General features: G+C 41.7%; 1 protein-coding gene across 4 annotated transcripts; it reads right to left on the bottom strand.

Annotated features, from left to right (window-relative positions):
• Positions 1 to 469: 469 nt before the first annotated feature.
• LOC116391203 (dihydropyrimidinase-related protein 5-like) lies at positions 470 to 19,402 on the bottom strand. 4 transcript variants are annotated; one of them, XM_031861581.1, is made up of 15 exons: positions 18,909 to 19,402; positions 15,174 to 16,298; positions 12,602 to 12,716; positions 11,294 to 11,443; positions 5,652 to 5,810; positions 4,625 to 4,804; positions 4,280 to 4,348; positions 3,970 to 4,014; positions 3,800 to 3,875; positions 3,530 to 3,686; positions 3,289 to 3,430; positions 2,622 to 2,764; positions 2,328 to 2,535; positions 1,221 to 1,398; positions 470 to 1,125 (listed from the first exon to the last, which is right to left on the bottom strand). In XM_031861581.1, exons 2-15 carry the CDS (start codon positions 15,191 to 15,193, stop codon positions 1,040 to 1,042), a joined length of 1,728 nt encoding a protein of 575 aa, XP_031717441.1. In that variant the 5' UTR covers positions 15,194 to 16,298; positions 18,909 to 19,402; the 3' UTR covers positions 470 to 1,039. The 4 variants fall into 4 exon arrangements, with proteins under 4 accessions (XP_031717441.1, XP_031717442.1, XP_031717443.1 ...); XM_031861582.1 differs by having other exon boundaries at positions 15,174 to 15,351; XM_031861583.1 differs by lacking the exon at positions 15,174 to 16,298 and having other exon boundaries at positions 18,909 to 19,401.
• Positions 19,403 to 20,289: the final 887 nt, after the last annotated feature.

Here is a 20,289-nt window from a genome sequence, read left to right as displayed (position 1 = left end):
GTTCTGCATTATCAGCCGCAAAGTAACAGAAAGCTTTTCCTCTTTCCCCACTGTGATCTTTAAGTCACGTACTCTTCATCCTTCCTTTAACAAACTTCTCTTCAGTCTTCTAGCACTTTGCTAGGTCTATAGATACCACGTTTCCACGACAGGAATGACTACATTTAGCTGTCGTGGGATCAGTACTGGGAGCAGTTATAGTCCCAGGTCAGCCCACAGCTTGTTTAACTTCTGTAACTGAGTCTATAGACTGCTACAATGCAGGTGAGGCAGGATATCTCTGGGAAATGTGAGTGTTGTTTCAGTTAGAGGCAGTGAACATATAAGGATGGAAAGATTCAAGTCTGACTCTATTTACAGAGTGTAGCTGTAAAAATCACACAGTGTTTTGAAGCAGTTGGATTTCATCACCACACAGTTCACCCATTGGAAATAAAAACAGTCAGAGGAACCCACGGTGCAGCAGGAAGCCGAGCACAGTGGGTGTTTAATCACAAACAGAATCCACACACGTCTTCATATGAGTGTAACGCTATGTTGACTACAGTGCACTGGATGTGTGTGTGTGTGAGACGGGGGTATAATAGATATTTCACGGATTTCAGTTCCACTATTTTTAAATAATTCATTCGACATCACTTCAGTTCAAACCATAAAAACTGTACTGGTTTTGATCTTTCACAGTTTGTTTAATTTGCGTTTCTCTGTGGGATACGAGCAGGGTGGTAATGAGCAGACTCTGTCGATGTTAGTATGATCAGCTTGAATTTAGCGAACCGTTTTAAATTCATAGATAGCCCTTCCCTCTTGTGTAGTTATTCGGGTCAGTCACTCCAATTAAGACAAATTAGATTCGTGAAAGTCACTTTGGTAGATCACTGATCATCAGTTAGGTCTTCACCAATCACAGAAACATGCTTCAATTTATATTCCTCCCTTAACTTTTATCCTGTGATTAAGAAATCAGTGCAGTTTTCCTGGTTGCGTAGAATTATACAAAACAAGGAGACTCGGACGGGCGTAGCTCCGGCAGCAGCGATTACCAGATACCACTGGAGCGACCGCCGGGAGGGGCCAGGATCCGGGCCGAGGACCTCTTCGGGATGTGGTCATCGACCTGAGACCCTGAGAGAAGAACAGAACATAAAAATAAACAAAAACTACAGTTTTAAAGATTTTTACTAAACAACCACAGTGTTATAAGCTTTATTCCAGCCTACCTGAGAGGCTAAAGGAGGACTCATGGAGGTCTCGGACTCCCTGCTGCGAGCGAGGACAGCCTTTGTTGGCCGCCTCTCCGTCTATTGGGCCCAAACCAAGCTCCTTCTTCATGGTGTTTGCCACCTTGGCCACGTCACCACAGTAGGCATCCCTGTTGACCCCTTTGTAAGCCTGAGTCTGAAGCAGAGAGGGAGGAGGTGAAAGGTCAAATGTAAATACAATACACATGAAGTACAGGCTTGGGATGGTGATTTTTAACCATTTAATTAATGCTAGTTGTAGCAAAAGTTTAACTAAAATTGGATCTAAAATTGAAATGTCCTCTTCATGAAGGCATGTGAACACACACTTTATCATCTGGTGTTATTAGCTAGAGAGGGTATTAAGTAATAGATACAATAATAATATTTATAACACTCTCATCAAGAGTTGCACATTGAGATGACAACATGTTTATCTGACAGTTTTGGTTCTAATCTTGAAGAGCATCCTTAAGAGTAGATTAAAGCTCATGGTTTTGGGCTTTTACAGATTCTGAAAATATCCATATTTTTTAAAAGGAGCAGACTATTTTAAGCTGACCCAGATATTCTGTTCATGTGCTCACAAATGTGTCACATTATCTGTTGTGAAATACCCAAAGTTTACTTTAAACATGGCTATCAAACAGAGAGCACAGCTCTCAATGTAAAACCAAGAAAACTACATAAAATAATTTAATTTCACTATCATAACCAGTGATAAATTCCGTATAAAAACATGGGATGAGACAAATTTATACTTCTGGGATATATAAATAACTTTACATATGGTATATATAATATACAGAAAGCATAGAAAAGTAATTCCCATAAAATTAGCAGTATAAACCATCAGGGTCGTTAAAACAGAGCAGAAACGCTGCAGAGGCTTTTTTGCCGACAGCAGCAGCAGAAACACGGTGTCAGCGAACAGACAGAGCAGGAGCATTAAATCCTTTATATAGACTGCCAAACCAGCGCAGTTAGAAACAGTAGGATGGGTGTGTTTGTAGTAGGTGTGGCTGCCAGCTAACACAGCAAAGCCCTGCACGAGTCCTGGTGTCAGAACTACTTAGTGTGACACACCTTTTCTCTCTGCACCATCTTCTTGTAGAGGTAGTCGGGGAAGGTGCGCTGAGGGTAGAACTTTCCGGATCCCTCGGCACACATGAACACCCCGTTCTCACACACCAGACGTCCGCGGCTGATGGTGACCAGCGGAACCCCGTGGCAGCGCATCCCCTCGTACAGGTTGAAGTCTCCGCCCTGCACCTGAGTGCTCACGGAGATCGTCCTGCGCAGACAGGACACTAAATGAATCAAGAAGCAATGGTGACGGGCTGTGAGCCCCATCGTCGTGTTGGGAATATAACTGCGTACCTTGTTGCGTCCGGGTCCCAGACCACCAAATCAGCATCAGCCCCGGGGATGATGCGACCCTTGCGTGGGTACATGTTGTAGATCTTAGCAGCGTTAGAGCTCGTCACTGCCACAAAACGATTCTCATCCATTTTCCCTGTAACCTGCAGGCATTCATGTATTAAAATCATGTGAGGCAAAATACAACTAACATTTTGTTATTAATCTGTGAATTTGACTTAACGTCAAAGGATTCTTTGGAAGATAATTTTGCTGTGCTTGGTTTAGATGTGTGTACTTTATTTTTTCAGGTTATTATTAAATTAATGCATTAAACATAAGCCAGTGCAAACACAAATTGACACTTAAAAAAGTAAAGCACCAAATTCAAAGCTGAAGATGTCCATAGTCGTCTATGGTTGTAATGTGTATTACTTTACAAAATCACAACCTACACAGTTTTATGAGGTGAATTCAGAAGAGTTTCCAAGGCTGTTTTAATATTAATAATATTGAATACAATATTTTACCTAAAAGTAGCTGAACCTGCTACTCTGCAACAAAACCTGAAGCGATGAACATTGACTCTTCCTGTTACTGTCACTACGATGCATGCTACATAATACACACAAGCTTGGTAATGTGTGTATGTGTGCCTGTGTGTCCGTGTCTGTGTGTGTGTACGTACCACTCCCCTCTCCCAAATGACACTCATCCTGTCCTGGACTCCAGCCACTCCATGAGGGATCTTTGTGAAGTCGTCCTTGCCCAAAGCTCTCTGCTTCATGCTAAATGGACGGTGCTCTGACGCCACGACACTCAGAGAGTCACTGGAAACAAGATGAATGTCATCAGTCTAAATGATCACATGTCTCTGATTGTCAGTGCTGTATTTTAGGAACACGTTCCAGTCTGTAGTGAGCACATACTTGCCCAGCAGGCCCATGAGGTAGCTGGGCGTGTTGGGGTCGAGGCGGAGAGGAGGGACGACGACGTGGGCGGCGGCATGAACCCAGTCCTGATGGTAATACTGCATCCCGTTCAGCACAGCGTGACCTACTGTGGTCTCTGCGTGGACCACCTTACCTGCAGAGACAAAGAAAGAAAGAGAGAGAACAAAAAGCAGTTTGTTACAAAAAGACCATTCTATCATCACCACTGTCAGAATCTTCATGCTAGTGTCTTTTAATTCGACTCACCTTGCATCTTAGCAGCAGCAATCATGTCCCCAGCAGACATACTGGACACATTCACAAGGTAGATCGGGCAGTGAGCCTGCAATCACAAGAGAATTCATTGATTTAATCAGTGACATGCAGACACATGCACACAGACAGGATATTAAAATCAGTTTTTTGCGTCTGTTTACCCTGTTGGCGATGGTGATGGCTCTGTGAGTAGCCTCAGACTCCAGCTGTAGACAATAAGACGGACAACTTCAATAAGTACTCAATAGAAATGTATATTTCAGGTCTTTGTCATGAACTTCTATTAAAAAAAATTCAATATGTGTGTGTTCGTTACGTTAATACCCTTAAATAGTTTTTATTGTCATCATTTTAAACGTACAGAAAGAAAAAAAGAAATCGAAAAAAAGCATCAAATCCAAACTGTTCAAGTAACTTTAGAAGGACAATATCTAAATGGAAATGAGTGATGAGGAATAACCTCTAATTTACCTCCTCTGGTCGACTTATCTCAATACCCTCCGGTCCATTGATGCCTAAACCCAGAGCCTCTTTGGCACCCTAAATACACAAACACACACACACACACACACACACACACACACACACACACACACACACTTCAACATAGGTTCAATTCATTCTGTAATTGTTTCTTTAATATTTAAAAACTCCACACATACAGGTGATTAAAGAGTCTACTACTAAAATGTGCAAACTAGCTAATGTCCAGCATAAAAAATTCTGCAATGACAGAAAAAACAGTATTTTCCCTGTGCTGGACATCTCTCATTAAAAGGAAAACAGAGGAATGTGTTGAAGTTATGTGATGTGCACCTCTGCCACCAGCTCTCCGTTCTCGGCGTGGACACGAGCGATGGCCCCGATGTCTTTGCAGGTCTGCAGCGTCTGGTAGAGCTCCGAGTCCCTCAGCATCATCGTGTCTTTGTAGGCCATGAACATCTGGAAAGAGTTCACTCCGTGCTCCCTCACCAGGGTCTCCATCTCGCTACGCACCTGATCCCAGGACAAAGGTAAGGGGCCAAAGAGAGAGTTTTGGTTCTGTATAACTGGCAAAAGGCAGACAGTGAAGAGCATCAGCCAGTGAAATGTGGGCGTGGAGGGAATAAGAAACTGTGTTGGTGTGTGTTTGTTATATGAGGCGTGAAATGAGCTTTTGGGTTGCAGCCAGAATGAGATCACATTGCATTCACATTGGTGAATATCAGAAGTCCCACATAGACATTCACTACATAGAAAAATCTATACTACTCACTCAAAAAACAGTAAACAGAAACTCAAGATATTGTGCAGATAAAATATTCAAACTCGACTGCAGTGGAATCGGTCATCAAAATTCAAATAAAGGGTGATATCCCTTAGAACCAACTAGTTGATTTCTTGTAACACTTGTCCAAGTCAGGATATGAAACATGTTTTTCTGAAAATAATGATGTAAATCCATATCATAAAAGATCAGTAACACATTGTAAACTCAATACATTTAGGTTTTGATCGACATTTGAAAACATCATAGATTTTCTGGCATTAAACATTTGACTATATATAATAAGACGTGGCGCGTGCACAAGATACAGCACAGATATTACAGCCAAAGGCTGAATGAGGCACGTTGACTCATAGAATCTGCCTAATGTGCCCAGTGAGCATGTGCGGTGACCTAGTTCATGTAAGGTTTAATCTAGGTCATTTCACACATGAATGAAAAACGCTATGGCTGCGTTATTAATCATTCAGCGAGAATAAAACTTGAGGAGCATAAGGGGAAAGAATGATGTCTGTTTGTAAAAGATATAAGTGTTTCCATGCTGTTCACATGTGGACCCCCCTCTCTGGGTCTTACCTTCGGCCCCCACCAAGTCACCCCGACGTGCAGGGCGTAGTCGCAGCATGCCTTGGCGTCGGCCAGAGCTCGGCAATTCTCGTAGGCGTCCAGCAGGGAGCAGTGCTGTTCAGGCAGGACCAGGGCCATCACCATGGTGGTACCGCCCATCAGAGCCGCCTGGGTGAGGAGAGAGGGTGAGGAGAGGTGAGGAAGGAAGGATGGAATGGAAGGAGGGAGACAGAAAAATGGGAGGCAGAGGAAGTAAAAAAAAAAAGAGAAATTGCTTAAAGGCGAGAACAATGATTCCACTGTAAAGCACAGAGTCACTGTTTGTCCTGGTGACAATGAGCAACAGTTCTTCCTCATGAACTGTTTTCTCATCGTCATGAAGTCTGCTTGTTACTAGTTGTGTACATTGTTTGGTTGTTTTTTAAACGTAGATGATGCACAAAGACAGACTTGTTGTACTGATGTTTCATGAATAGCATATCCTTGAAATCTCATGTGGATTGAACCAAATGTTTGGCAAACAAAAACTCATTAACCACTTAGACTCTGATAAAATGTTCTCTTGAATGTAAAAATCAACCTTTTTCTTGCACACAATTGCAAATTCCCCTCAATCAAGTTTACATTTATCTGCACAGACATCTGTAGATCCAAAGTCTTAACTACTTGACTTTTCCATTTTGCTTTCTAGGACAATATACATGATTCATGTACCGTCTGTTCAGTGTGCATCTCATTTAAAATCCAAACAACTGATAATAACGTTTGTTTTGGTTTGTTTTCTTATGTTGTTCATTTGCCCCCTCTAGATAAACCTACAAATACCTTGCAAACTAAGGGGTTAGGAGAAGAAGATATTAGGAAAGAGTAACGAAGGAGAGCCCAACTCCATGAAAACAAAAACAATCTTAAGCTTTGTGAATATGAGTCGTTAAGCAGATTTGAGGAGATGAACAGGAAACATGAAAAGGAACAGAAGAGGAAGAGAAGCGCCTGATGAAGACAGGAGGGAAGGAAGAGAAGAGAGATGGATGACTGATGAAGTGAAGGGAGTTGGTCTGCAGCGACTCGTCTCAGTTTGCTGAATGGTAAATGCACTTTTGTGTCGCCATGACAACAGATACTGCTCAGCCATGCCTGTCGCATGTCCCCACCCTCCACCTCCTCCTCCTCCTCTTCCTCAACCATTCAATATCCTGGAACAGAGTCGAACAGGGATATTGCACCGAGGAATTATGGGAAAACAGGCAATAATCATCATAGTTCTGTATCATTTCTACAACACTGCCTGCATGAAATGTAACTAAATGTGAACACGACCCTGGTTCACGTGTCGGCGTGGAGCCGTTCCACCCCGCTCCAGACACGTCTCAGACAGGGGCGGGGTCATCTGCTTTTGAGTGACAGCTCCACCAGCCAACTGACATCAGGTTTCCTATTACCATAGTAACCAGTCCAAATCATCTGCAGCGTCAGCATCGAAGGTCTCTGCATGTGTGTGTGCATTAAGATTATCATATATCACTGTCAGTGTGTGTGTAGGTGTGTGTGTGTGTGTGAGAGAGAGAAATCAGGGTACGTGGACACATCTGGGGATTGTGGGATTTACACTGTCTGTCTACACGGCCTTGATTAAAATTTACTGCCAGTACACTTCTCAAAAAAAGGGATTTTACTGGCAGAAAAAGAGCGAGAGAGAGTAAGAGAAGAGGTAAAAGAAGAAAAGTTGTCAGTGTGAGTGTTACAGTAGCAGACTTGCAAACTGTCTGCAGGATGACATGTCTTTCATTCTGTCCCGTTTCCTCTTTAAGCTTCATCTGTAACTAGTCATCATCGGCATCCAAATTTAGACTGTTCGACATTACAAATCTGCTAAGGAGATCAAAGACGTACCAAAATACGAGTGCCCGCAGTTCATAATACATAAGCAGTCAGTGTTCTGATGAAACGGTTTGTAACTGGTGTTGAGCAAAATGAAGCTGTCATCCGACAGACCAGCGTAGAAACCAGCATGAACTAGAAGGCTGTTTTTAGATTTGTACTAACCTCAGTTATTCTTTACACCCCAAATCCATCCTCACAGGTTTGTTCTTACCAACAGAATTAATATTTTAAAATTCCAGACAAGATGAAATTCCAACATTTCTGAAAATACCAAATTTGGCCAAATTACTATAATCATAACCATAAGAATCTGATTTCACAAGACATCTTGGATGTATCTTTACTTACTACTTGATATAAACGACATGTGTTAGTATAAACATTAACTGTGTGTTGTGATGAATGTCAACAGCCATAATAATGCTCTTTAATGATTTTCCCACGTTATTTCGCAGCTGCGGCGATGGCTATGTAAGCTGACAGAAACACAGATTTATTGTTGTCTTCAAACAGACCATCATGTAAGTAAACACACACATTTATATACATGTGGTGTAGATGATTCGGTTATCCTATTATGACGCACTACATCATCATATACAGTATATCTAATAGCTCTCTTGTCAAGCCACAGTAAACCCGACATACTCCCCTCTTTGGTTCCTTAAACGTGTTACAGCGTATAGCTAAAGTGGATGGTGACACATAAACCCCAAACAATGTTTTTATCATGAATCCCCCAGTCTATCAAAGACCCCCGACCCCCTACTGTGAAGATAATCCCCGGGAGAAGAAAGTGAAACTGACAGGGGGGGGGGGGGGGGGGATCTGAGAGGATGAGAAGATCTTTGTATGCTGGGCTGTGGGAGAGGCTATCAGTGTCAGACAGATTACCACTGCAGCTCTCTGATCAGCCTGTATCAGCACCGCTCATACTCCACATTACAGCTGAACACCTTTCATCCTCCTCCTCCTCCTCGCCTCCCCTGCCTGCAGAGGCATTGCAATGATATCTGCAGTGCATGCTGGGAGATATACAGAGCTGGTGTGCCATTTTAGCTGAATATTTGTCCTTTATAGACAAATCAGATCTGATCCTGTCCAGTTGGGGGAAGATGCTGTCACCGGTAGCTTCTATTCATATGTTTGCATTGACGTTAGTTCCTCTGTTGAGTAGTTAGTTGCTAGCTGTGCAACTGGGGAACAAATCCAAAAACCAGCAATTTGTTCTGGTTCACTGAGTTTATTACTTCTTAAGTTACATTCTAGTCGTAACGTACCACTGAACATATATCAAACTTGTTTATTTTAGCTTGATTACTGAAGGAAATAATACTTTAAAAATACTAAAACACTCATCTGCCCTGTCAGGTAGGAGATCTGTTCTCTGTACTTGTAAACACAGGGCAAATACTGGCTTAAAATCAGCCGACATTTAGTTTTTAAATTACCTTTATATTGAATAAAACCTGTACTTGGGGAAATGCTTTGTTAGTGTGTAAATCTGAGCTCTGTGTGATACAATACAGCTCAATACCTGTACATGTATGTATAAACCTACACTGCAGTACTACTTCTACCAGTCTGCTATATATTTACATCGTCCTCCTGCTGCAGGTCAGTGTGAGTCTGTACCAGAGGGGAGCCTGAGGGGGGGTGAGGCAGAGGAAACAGTTTGGGGGGAGGGAAGAGAGAAAGATGGAAGGAAAGCATGAGAGGTAGCACAGTGTTACAAAGGGTTAGGAGGGGGGGAAGACGATGCGGAGAGAAATAGTTTTGGGCAACGCAGTCACCATAGAGACCTCACAATACTGCCATGTTTATGCGTGCACACACACACACACACACACACACACACACACACTTGCTCCCTCTGATTTCCTCACATAGAGCAGGGGGGGCTAGTTGCCATGGGAGCAGGGTCAGTGGGTAGGGGTTGCTGCATACGGACGATTCAATCCCCCAAATTCCTCTCACCCGACTTCAGTTGGCATTCCATCAGACTCAGACTTCAGTTCACTGAGATTCTGCACCGCAAACTCCCTGTAGGTCATATTGTTTACCACAAGATCTAGTCTAGCTGATGTTAATAACAACCGTGTAAAAATGTAATCACAATTTTAAAAAGTTACAAGAGCCGCAATTCTTATCTTATGCTGCATTCGTGTGGTATAAATATCACAAAATACAAAAATGTTGGTACACAACTTGCCAATTAACAGCATCCATGTTGTTTCCACATTATGACTCAAAGCTCATGAACTAAATGGATGTTTCTGAGGAGCACTGGCATACACCACTACTGTACATCGTTAGCATTAAATCACTTTGAATGGTTTCACTTGTCATATACGGTATAGAATAGCCTCCATACTCTACACATACTTATATACTCTTGCACTTAATATGTCAAAGGATACACAGTCATATACAACAGACGTATACATGTGTAACAATGCATACATGTTAAATAATGAATAAAAAAGAACAATAACAATAGTGTCCCAACAAACTGTATAAGGGGTACGAGGCAAGAGACATATTTGGTGACAGTAGATTTTAATGGTTGCAATGAACTGCCAATTGCTTATGTATTTAGCCAAAGTACATGATAAATATACAGCCACTTTATGCAAAACACAGAACCTATGTAATATCTAACACAGAATGAGCAAAGTCACATTTTCCATTTAGAGTTAAATTTTCTTGGTGGCTTACATTTCTCTATCTGACATATTGGAAAAAACAACTATGAAACTATCAAGAAACAACATATTTCTTTCTCATCTTTATGTAAGAATAATCTGAGGCTGATGTTTGAGCTTGTATTAAACTAACACCACAGCAGGCCTGGAGCTAAGATTTGTGGGAAATAATTGCCTTACTTTGCCTACATATACAAATCTCAATATAGGATTACAATTATATTTCAAACGTGTTCAGTCGGTATTACAAAATTGAAGTCCAAGCACCATGCGGACACTTTCCATCCTCTCAAATAAAGTTAACTAAGTCATCTTCTGGGCACCGATTGGTGCAATGATCATTTTGTGACTGTGATGAATAGATGAATGAGGAGTAGCTCAACAAGATAATCACATTAGAAGCAATGTTGGTCGTGAATGCACAAAAAGTTATTTGACAAGGCTACAAAATGGACGTCTGTCAATGTGTTGGATCATTGCTCACAGGTTACATTATGCACAGCGACTGCCACACCGATGTACTCCCAGTTCACACCCTTAACCCTAACCCCCCCCAGAGATAAACAACAGCAAAAACAGCCCACAGTATCCTCCAACACATAACACCGCCGGCAACAATTCCTCTCCTCTCCAAGTCTCCTAATTAATTAATCATCCTCTCTGCTCTGAGTCTGAGTGTAAAACACGCAGAGCATCCTGCAGGAAATTAACTAATAAACCCCGTATGAATTAAAGACCAAACAGCTGTGTGTGAAGAAAAAAAAGTGAAGCCTTTGCATTCAACCAGAAACGTGTGACAGCTGTTTGCTTCCTATAGGACCAGTGTGAGAACACATGTTGTCATTAGTCTGGATGAACGTATGAAGCCAAATGCAGGGTGAGGATCTGCATGTAGACAAGAGAGAGAGAGAGAGAGAGAGAGAGAGAGAGAGAGAGAGAGAGAGAGTGTGACAGCTGTCTCTCTGGTTTCTAAATGTGTTAAATCACAGGCATGCTGAAGAGCCTCGTCATAACAGTCCTGTGTGTATGTGTGTGTGTGTGTGTGCGTGTGTGTGTGTGTACCTTGGTCCCACTGTAGAAGTCATCCTGAATGCTGGCGTTCATGAAAGTGTCCTGCAGATGCACGCTGGTGTCTATTCCGCCCGGCAACACAAGCTTTCCAGAGGCGTCAATCACCTTGGCCCCGCCCGGTATCATCAGCTCCTTTCCAACCTACGAGAACACGAGCAGACACATTTCACAACTTTATGACATATAATGACTATTAAGGGCTAGTAAGGACATTAGTGTTTGGGTTAATGTGGTTTTAATGTAGAGAACAGAGACTGAGTGGTCATATTAAAGAGGGACAATCAATGGTTCACTGGTTGGGACCAGATCATCAAACAAGTGCTTGATTCTGTTTATTAGACATTCATGGTGCCCAGCGGATACATTCTATTGGTTTTGGTGCTCCCCTGACTCCCCAACATTTCACTTATCAAGTGCAATATCTCAACATTTACTGGGTAGATGAACTAACCGCCAAGTATGGGATAAACTGTCATGAAATCTAATACACACATGAATCTCCTCAGGATGAATAGTTATAACTTTTAGGATCCCTTAACGTTCGTCTAACGCCAACATCTGGTCAAAATTGGAATTTGTCCGACACATTTAGGACCAAATACCTGCAAAACCAATGACTTTCAACCGTACTTTTTGTTTGGAGCAAGGAGCAAATGCTGGCATGCTAACATGCTAAACTAAGATGGTGAACGTTAGCATCAGCATGTTAGCATTGTCACACGGCTAAAAGCACATTAGTCACTGTGATGATGTCTAATTAAGTCTAATTTGGCCAACTGATCGCAACCGTCTTTTTTAGAGACTTAAAAGCTTCAAAATTCACAGGAGAGGTTTTCACGGACATATTTTATATCATAGAAAACATCTTGAGTCAAGAGAACCGGATGTGCAGAAATGCTGACTCATTTCCAGGTTTTAGGACCCATTCTTGCAGCGCTCCATAAGCCTCAACAAAGTGTGTGAGAGTGTTGTTGTAGAAGTACAGATGAGCATCCCAGGTTCCTGAGTCAAATGCATCCTCTTTACATGAACCGATGCTTATTTCCATGACAACATTCTGTGAGCTAATTTTAGCATTCACTATCATCATGTGGAGCCACGGAGCTCATTCTCTTCATACTGTATTATTGTGAAATGAGTCACACTAGTAACAGCTGGGGATAAACTGAAGAGAGAGAGAGAGTGTGTGTGTGTGTGTGTGTGTGTGTGTGTGTGCATGAAAGACAGTTAACTGTCAAGACAAATAAAGGATGTACATACGTGTAGATGTGAATGCATTGGTGAGTGAATGTGGTGTACCTGCTGAATGATGCCGTTCTCGATGTAGACATCTGCTTCCTGGGTGAAGTCATCGTTGACCACCTTCCCTCCCTTGATGAGGATACGCATCGACCCCATGTTGGCAGCCATAGTCCTACCAAAAGAAATGCATCAATGTTACATTACAAAGGTGGAGATACTGTGAACACACAGAGTTCTGTACAGGCAGGACATAACTGGAAACTACAAAACTGTTCATCTCTGATTCAGAGAAAGGTTTCATCATAAAGTAAATATTTTTGCATAATGCCAACCATTGCATGCTCATTCCCTCCTTCGCTTCGTCTGATTTCGCGGGGAGTTGGACCCGATGACATTAAGATGAACTATTTAAAGCAAAGCCACTGACAACAAGAATGAATGGAAATGGTTAAACAGCATCCTGAGCGGTGTGCTAATGTCTTAGAAGGCAAGGCCCAAGTCTCATGTGTGGCTTGTGGCGGTGAACGTGTATCACAGCCATTGTCGCGGACGTTATATGGATGTAAGAAAAGGTTTTCAATTAAAAATGGCAGCTGTTTCCAGCTGCCAGAGCACAACTGGACAATCGTCCGTGATTACACCAGTGTTTTCTGCTAAATTACAGTTTCTGACACATATGCTGTCATTTTGTCTCTGGAGAAAGAAAACGTCCTCCAAGCTTTTAGTGCGTCAGCTCGGTCTATGAAATATTAAGAGTCGAGCAGAGAATCTATAATTTACAAATCTATTACAGTATCTGCTGGAATATGAAAGATCCTCAGAGTTCTGCGCTGGCTGACGGAAAGTAGAGGCTTCTTAAAATATACACAGTACCTGAATACTTACTAACTAACCCACGTATGTTACCAGCTTCATGAACTGAACCAGACTGGAGGAAGAAAGCTGGTTTTAAATGAACAATAGTTACGCTGCCTGGTAAAGACTGATGACAAGGAATTTACTATAACTTTGGTTTTTCTTATCAGTGTGACGATTTGATGTTTTTCATTGTCTTATGTGACACTAAATTCAATATTTTGGAAAACTTTTGTGGACATTTTTTGCTATTTTCCTGACATTTCATCTAAAAAGTAATAATCAGATTCATCAATAGGGAAATTATTTGCTGGTTGCAGCCACTTGCTCTACAAATATGTTAAGCAAGGTGCATTCTAATAGTCCTACAGGGCTTTTGGTTGAAAACATGGATCTAATTAACCTCATTCCAGACATTTCTACTGTACGTTAATGAATGCCTGCTGGTATTTGTGATCTAGTCCCTGCCCCCCCCCCCCTTTAAACAGTTAATGATAACTTCTGGCAATGGTAATTTCATGTTATGTTACTGTACGCAGCACTCAGTTTATGTGCTTCGGGACATTTTCATAGACAGGCTTCCGATGTTTTTCATTTCTGAAACGTTGAACACATTTTATAATTGAAGCAGTAAAGCTGAGTCTGGTGATTTGCAGCATTGTCTGCTCGATCAAAGCGCCTTGATGTAATGAAACGCATTTTACTTGCAAAGTTAACAATATTTAATTGCTAGTTTGTGTATGATCTTACATACTCCAGAGTACACTGTGCATGAAAAGTGTATTTAAACAACTATTGGTCCTTATGTGGTACTTTCAGATGATTATTGAAAAAAAGGCTGCGTGAGGAAGTCTTAATGGGATCAACAAACTAAAGAGCTTCTTCTACAAACATCCCTCTGTGTGCAAGTGTGTATTCTGCATGGGTGAATGTATGCAATGTGTCTGACGGACGGACACAATGGCCGCCCAGTCACACAGAATCACACTCAAAGAGATGGAGAATAGAGAGAGGAAGGAGAGGAGGGGAAGGAAACGAACGGTGGACAGAATAATGAGGAGAGACATTTGTACCCCAACCAGATGAAATGGAATGGGTCCAAAGAGGAGAAACAATTGGGCAGAGATTCTCACTTAAAGGATTACATTAGGTTTTGGTTTTATGCCGAATAAAGTCCAGTCGATCACAGAAAGGTGAGGGCCAAAGAAGAGGTGAAAGAGAGAGAGGCAGGAGTAATAAGGGTGGCAGTAGAAAGAGGAGAGTCCACTGATAGCGGAAGAGTAGAAGTGGATGATCATGTAGAGCTGAAGATAAAGCGATATTGGGGTGAACATGGTGATGGGAGGGGGGGGGTGCGGTATGGAAACCAGTGCCCTAAAGGCCTGGCAGCAGAATAAAAGACTGGTTTCCCAGGAGATGGGAACTGGAGTGCGTTCAGCGGAAAAGCCTCGACGCAAACACACCCACACCCACACACACACACACACACAGACACACACACGCACACACACAATTGCATGTAATAGTATGGTGAAGCATACTAAAACACCACAAACGGCAGTTGAAGCATTTGTCGTTAAAGAATCAACACAATGAGATGGATATCAACAGTTTTCCTTCCTTACTTTGGATCATTTCGAATAAATAAATATATTCTGAAAGGAAATGACATCATACTGGAAACATACTGGAAACATACTAAAAACATACTAAAAACATACTAAAACATACTGGAAACATACTAAAAACATACTAAAAACATACTAAAACATACTGGAAATGTACTGGAAACATACTGGTTACAGGTCCAGCAGGCCCGGTGCCAAATCACAGAACCGATTGCTGGACTCCCGCCTCTGGATGGTTTACAACCCGACTCTCTCTCACAATAAATATAGTCTGCAGATTTGATTCAATTCACTGCTTTGTTGGCATTATAGATCCTGATGTTACTGTCAGATAGAAACAGGAAATGACAGACTGAAACCTGTTTCTGGAAAACACAAAGTTAAAACAAATGCTTTGAATGATATACTGACGAATCGGTTACATTTACTGGACCCATGATATATACGCAGTGTTTGTTCTGCTCTTTTTGTCCGGTCGTGTTCAGTGGGTGAAACGAGTTACGAGAAGGGAATATGAAATTTGGTGAAGTTGACAGAGAGTGACGTCTGCGTGATATTCGGGCCTCCATTGCTGTTATTTATAGGCCGAGGCTGCTCCACACGGGGAGCTTTGTATGTGTGTGTGTGTGTGTAAGGACTGTAAGCAGAAAGGTGTGTGTGTGTGTGTGTGTGTGTGTGTGTGTGTGTGTTCACTGAGTCATAGCAGGTACGACAGCCAGACAGCCAGAGAGAGAGACACACAGGCAAACAGTGACACACCGGGCAACATTTCTCACTCACCCTGTGACCAGCTGCTTCAACTCGCACACACACACACACACACACACACACACACACACACACACACACACGCACACCTACACACACAGACACAAGTCTTAATGGGGGTGTTGATTAATAATGAATGAGGCGCAGAAGGCAGATTTAGTCTCTAGACTCCCAAAGTCACATCGTCAGATGTTTTCATAATGTTGTCGTACCAGAGACACGCAGCCACTTCACAGCTTCCTGTGAAAAACCTGCACGCTGGTCTTTAAGGTATGACCGGCCTGATAATCATGAACAATATTCAGATTGTGTTATTAAAGGCAGTGTTACTATATTAAGATAAACATGAACACCAAAACCATATCTAGTATGGCAAAAAACGATATAAGAACAAATACTCTTATAGAAAAGGGTGAACTAAAAGGCTAAAATGATCAATCAGTTGGTGTTGCTTACCATTAATTGGCCAAGTTGCATAATTGAAGCAGCGCTGCAGTCAGAAACTAAACGAAACGCAGGATGAAGATTAAAACCTTCGTCTTGTGATGAAGAGAAGTAAAATCTATTTTGGGAAAAAGCCTGAATGTTTAGAAACAGTGTAAATGTGACATGGTGGGTGCTGACATCCTCTGAACAAGTGCAGGCTCCATGTGTGACATCTGTGTGTGTGTGTGTGTGTGTGTGTTGATGCATGTTGTAAGTGAGAAGAAAGGAGTAGACAGCTGCTGACTACTGCTTGAACGCCACAGGGAGGGTCGGCGTACACGGTGTGTGTGTTTGAGTGTTCGAGTCACTATGTGCGTGTGTGTGTGCCATTACCTCAAAAATGCGTGAGCCAATGTTGGTGTGTGTGTGTATGTGTGTGTGTGTATGTGTGTGTGTGTGTGTGAGAGAACAGTAGAGCTATTTATAAATCCAGAACAAACGTACATAAGACAAGTCATACTGAACAAGCAATTTTATATAAGAATAGACATCAAACACACACACACACACACACACACACACACACACACACACAGGATGAGGTTTAAAGAGTTGAGGGTGCTACTGGGGGTTCATGGATGAATAAGCCATTAGTGAATCACACACACAGATAAACAGACAATAACAACATCGGTCGCACAACTAACTAGGCCATCACTCAGAGGATTAGAGTCTCTCTCTCTCTAAATGCACTCTTTATCACGCTGTAATTATATACTAATGTTAAGATAGTCTATCATCTATTTATTAATCCATCTTCATCTCTTCCTACCCTTCACTCTCCTCTGTCTCAGGTGAAATTTGAAGAAATAATCGAAGTAGAACTTCTGTCTGACCTTTGACCTCTCCTCCTGCGCCGAAAACAAGCCAAATAGCATCTAACTGCCTTTAAACTAGCCTTTACCCGGGCCTTAAAACTGTTTGTCTTGTTCCCAACTATCCGGCCGTTATCTATAACATTTTGTGAATTGGACCTCAGGACTTAATAATCTAATATTCCATAATATTATAACATCTAGAAAGGAAGCCTTCTGCGTAATGAGTATTTATTTTGATACCTTAAGTACATTTTGTTGACAGTACTTCTATACATTTACCTAAGTAACATTTTGAATTCAGGAATTTTACTTGTAATAGAGTATTTTTAGGCTTTAGGCAGAGTTTCCGAGCGCCAGAATGCTTTTAGAAAACGTCGGTCACAAAGAGCTATCGGTGTTAAATTAAGACCGTTTCATAAGAATCGATTGATTGATTGTTTAAGTCATTTACCAAATGTCCGGCCCTCTTATTATTTGCAGGGTTGCAGCTAACACTGGGCTGGAGGTGGAGCACATCACCCATCTATCACATACAGACACCATTCACATCCACTATAGTCACAACTACAGAAGTCTAATCTGTGTCTTTGGACTGTGGAAGGAAAGCGAAGCAGCCGGAGGAAACTAACGTCGCCATTATGGGGAGAACATGCAGAACTCCACCCTGCGCACTGGATCAAGGTACTGCTCGTTAACCAAATAATTTAATGAAATGATTTCTTATTACATCCTCTAAAACACGAGTGCTGAGTGTAACAAGTTAACAAATCTGTCTGATATCAGGCAAGATGGGCATCAATAGTTGTCAACATTCAGAGTAAAATGGACTACACTGTGTGTATGCAAACAGGTTACGTCATCTATTTAGGAGGCTGTCTAATATATTATGTTCATTGTGCTGCATTGAGGACCCCTGGAGGCCCCTAAAGCACCCTCCAGTATCCTTAAACCAAATGATGGGAGGGCCTCAGTGCCTCCTCATCCACAAGACTGGAGGAGGGCTGCATGCAAAATACATACCTTCAGATAAAGAGAAGGAGGGGAGATCAAGTCACCTGTTCACATTATGTTCACACACACACACACACACACACACACACACACACACACACACACGCACACACACACATCGGCAGGCTCGTTTGTATGCATGACGACTACACACCCTCCTTCTCGTGATCATCATCATCATCATCCTCCACACCACTGTGACTCAAGATATTTGGTAGGACAGAGAATAACTGTAACGAATATAAGACATAACGGCTAACACATACACGTTACACTACAGTAACGTTAACACACAGCCGTATAGCACTGATGGCACGCGAAACACACCCACCCACACACACACACACACACACACACACACACACGAACACATTTCTCCCATATTTCGTCGCCGAAAAGCACACGGTGCTAATTTGCAACATACGACCAATCTTCATCCATTCTTCTTTGGATTTATTATCATGTGAAATTCACGCAATGTCATTTAAAATATCATTAAGTAGCTAAAGAAAAGGCTCGCGATAAATCATCCCCATTCAAATGTAGAGGGAGGAATAGCTACATCATTGGTTGAATGACATTTCTTTGCAATAAAACACAAAAACTCTTGATATTAAGCTAACGTTATGTAACGTTAGAGGGGAAATAACGGCTGTTAATGATAGACATAATCAAATATTTCAACGGTCTAAATAAAAAATATTGATAATTAATTTCTTCAATTCTTGTCAAGCATTACTAGATTTAGAAAATAAACCCTGGTATCTTCATTTTTCACATAATTGTTGGTCTTCTCACCCTTTTTCTCTCAGATTCACAGATCCTCAGCTGAAGCTCTTCACCGTTGCTCAGCACTAGCAGAGAGCGCGCGGACAGCTGGCACAGCGCGAGCCACAGATGCTTCAATGCCGACAGTCCTGCAGCAGCCAATCAGGAGCAACTCAGACCTGACCAAGTGAAAAACGGACCAATAGGAGACGAGAAATGTGGTCTCCTCTCTCCGGTAGACAGGGGCGCGTCTCCTGTCTCCAGAGACTCATGCTGCCTTCAAGTGCTGTCGGAAATATTGATGTTAGTACCTGATGACTTTATGCAACTGATTATACGAAGTGTGAAGTGTGATGGTCTATTAAGTGAGGTACTTAGATTTATTTAGACTAATACACTTAGAGGGAAAGTTCAGTTTTGATATTGGAAACTAGTTGACAAATCCAGTAAATGCTATTAACATATACTATATTAATAATAATTCAGAACAGCTGCTAATAGATCTTGCTATAAAAATATTGTTTTTACACCAATAAGTCTCTCTATACTAGTTCAATAACAACTGCACTCCCCAACACATTATTTCTGCATATTTGCACCATTCTTTTAAATAGTTTAAGGTTTATTCATGTATTTAGCTTTTAAATTGAATGTCATGTCTCTAACACATTTATATTTATATTATATATTGTATTCATTTATTTGAAAAAGTCCCAAATTGTTGTTGTTCTTTGGTCTTAGTTTGTCTGTTGTGCTGATGAAACATTTGAATACTACAGCGGTCTTAAAATTATCTTAATATTAGGTGGATAGTTTTTTATAAAGACCTCCAATACATACTGTCCAACATCCTATTGTACATGAGTAATGTTACCTTTGCCCAAGCTCTCAAAGAAGTCAATTTAAAATTCCCGAAATTTAACGCACATACCCGTTTGGATAGGTGTACATAGGGTTTACAATGATGTACTCTGTAAGCTGCATGACATAAACGTAAAAACCCTGTCACTCAATTTCATGCCAGGTGTGTATAAATAAATCATCTTAAATCACACCACCAGTTTGGTATCACTTCTGACCGAGAGCACTTGAATGCTGCGCGTGAAATCCAGATTACAAGGAGCACTTGAAGGCATCAATATGTGGCTGAAGGACCACAGCATACAGGGCCCTCCTTCCTGGCAGCGTGGCAGAATGGTGCTGTCACCATTGTGAGGTCGGTGCTACGCTTCCGGGACGACGCTGCAGTTTGGGACGGCGCTATCAGCTGTTAACAGTCGTAAGAGCCGGTGTGGCCATGAGCTAGCAAAGTGTGGCACGCTCACATGAACTGACAGCCATTATAATGTTACGGTGGCCGGTCCAGCTATGTCAACAGAGCACAGAGGAGCTCAGATTGCATCACATACAG

Source organism: Anarrhichthys ocellatus, unplaced genomic scaffold, assembly GCF_004355925.1.
Source record: "Anarrhichthys ocellatus isolate YVR2014 unplaced genomic scaffold, GSC_Weel_1.0 scaffold25, whole genome shotgun sequence".
Lineage (NCBI taxonomy): Eukaryota > Metazoa > Chordata > Actinopteri > Perciformes > Anarhichadidae > Anarrhichthys > Anarrhichthys ocellatus.
This window is presented reverse-complemented; position numbering and strand designations above follow the sequence as displayed.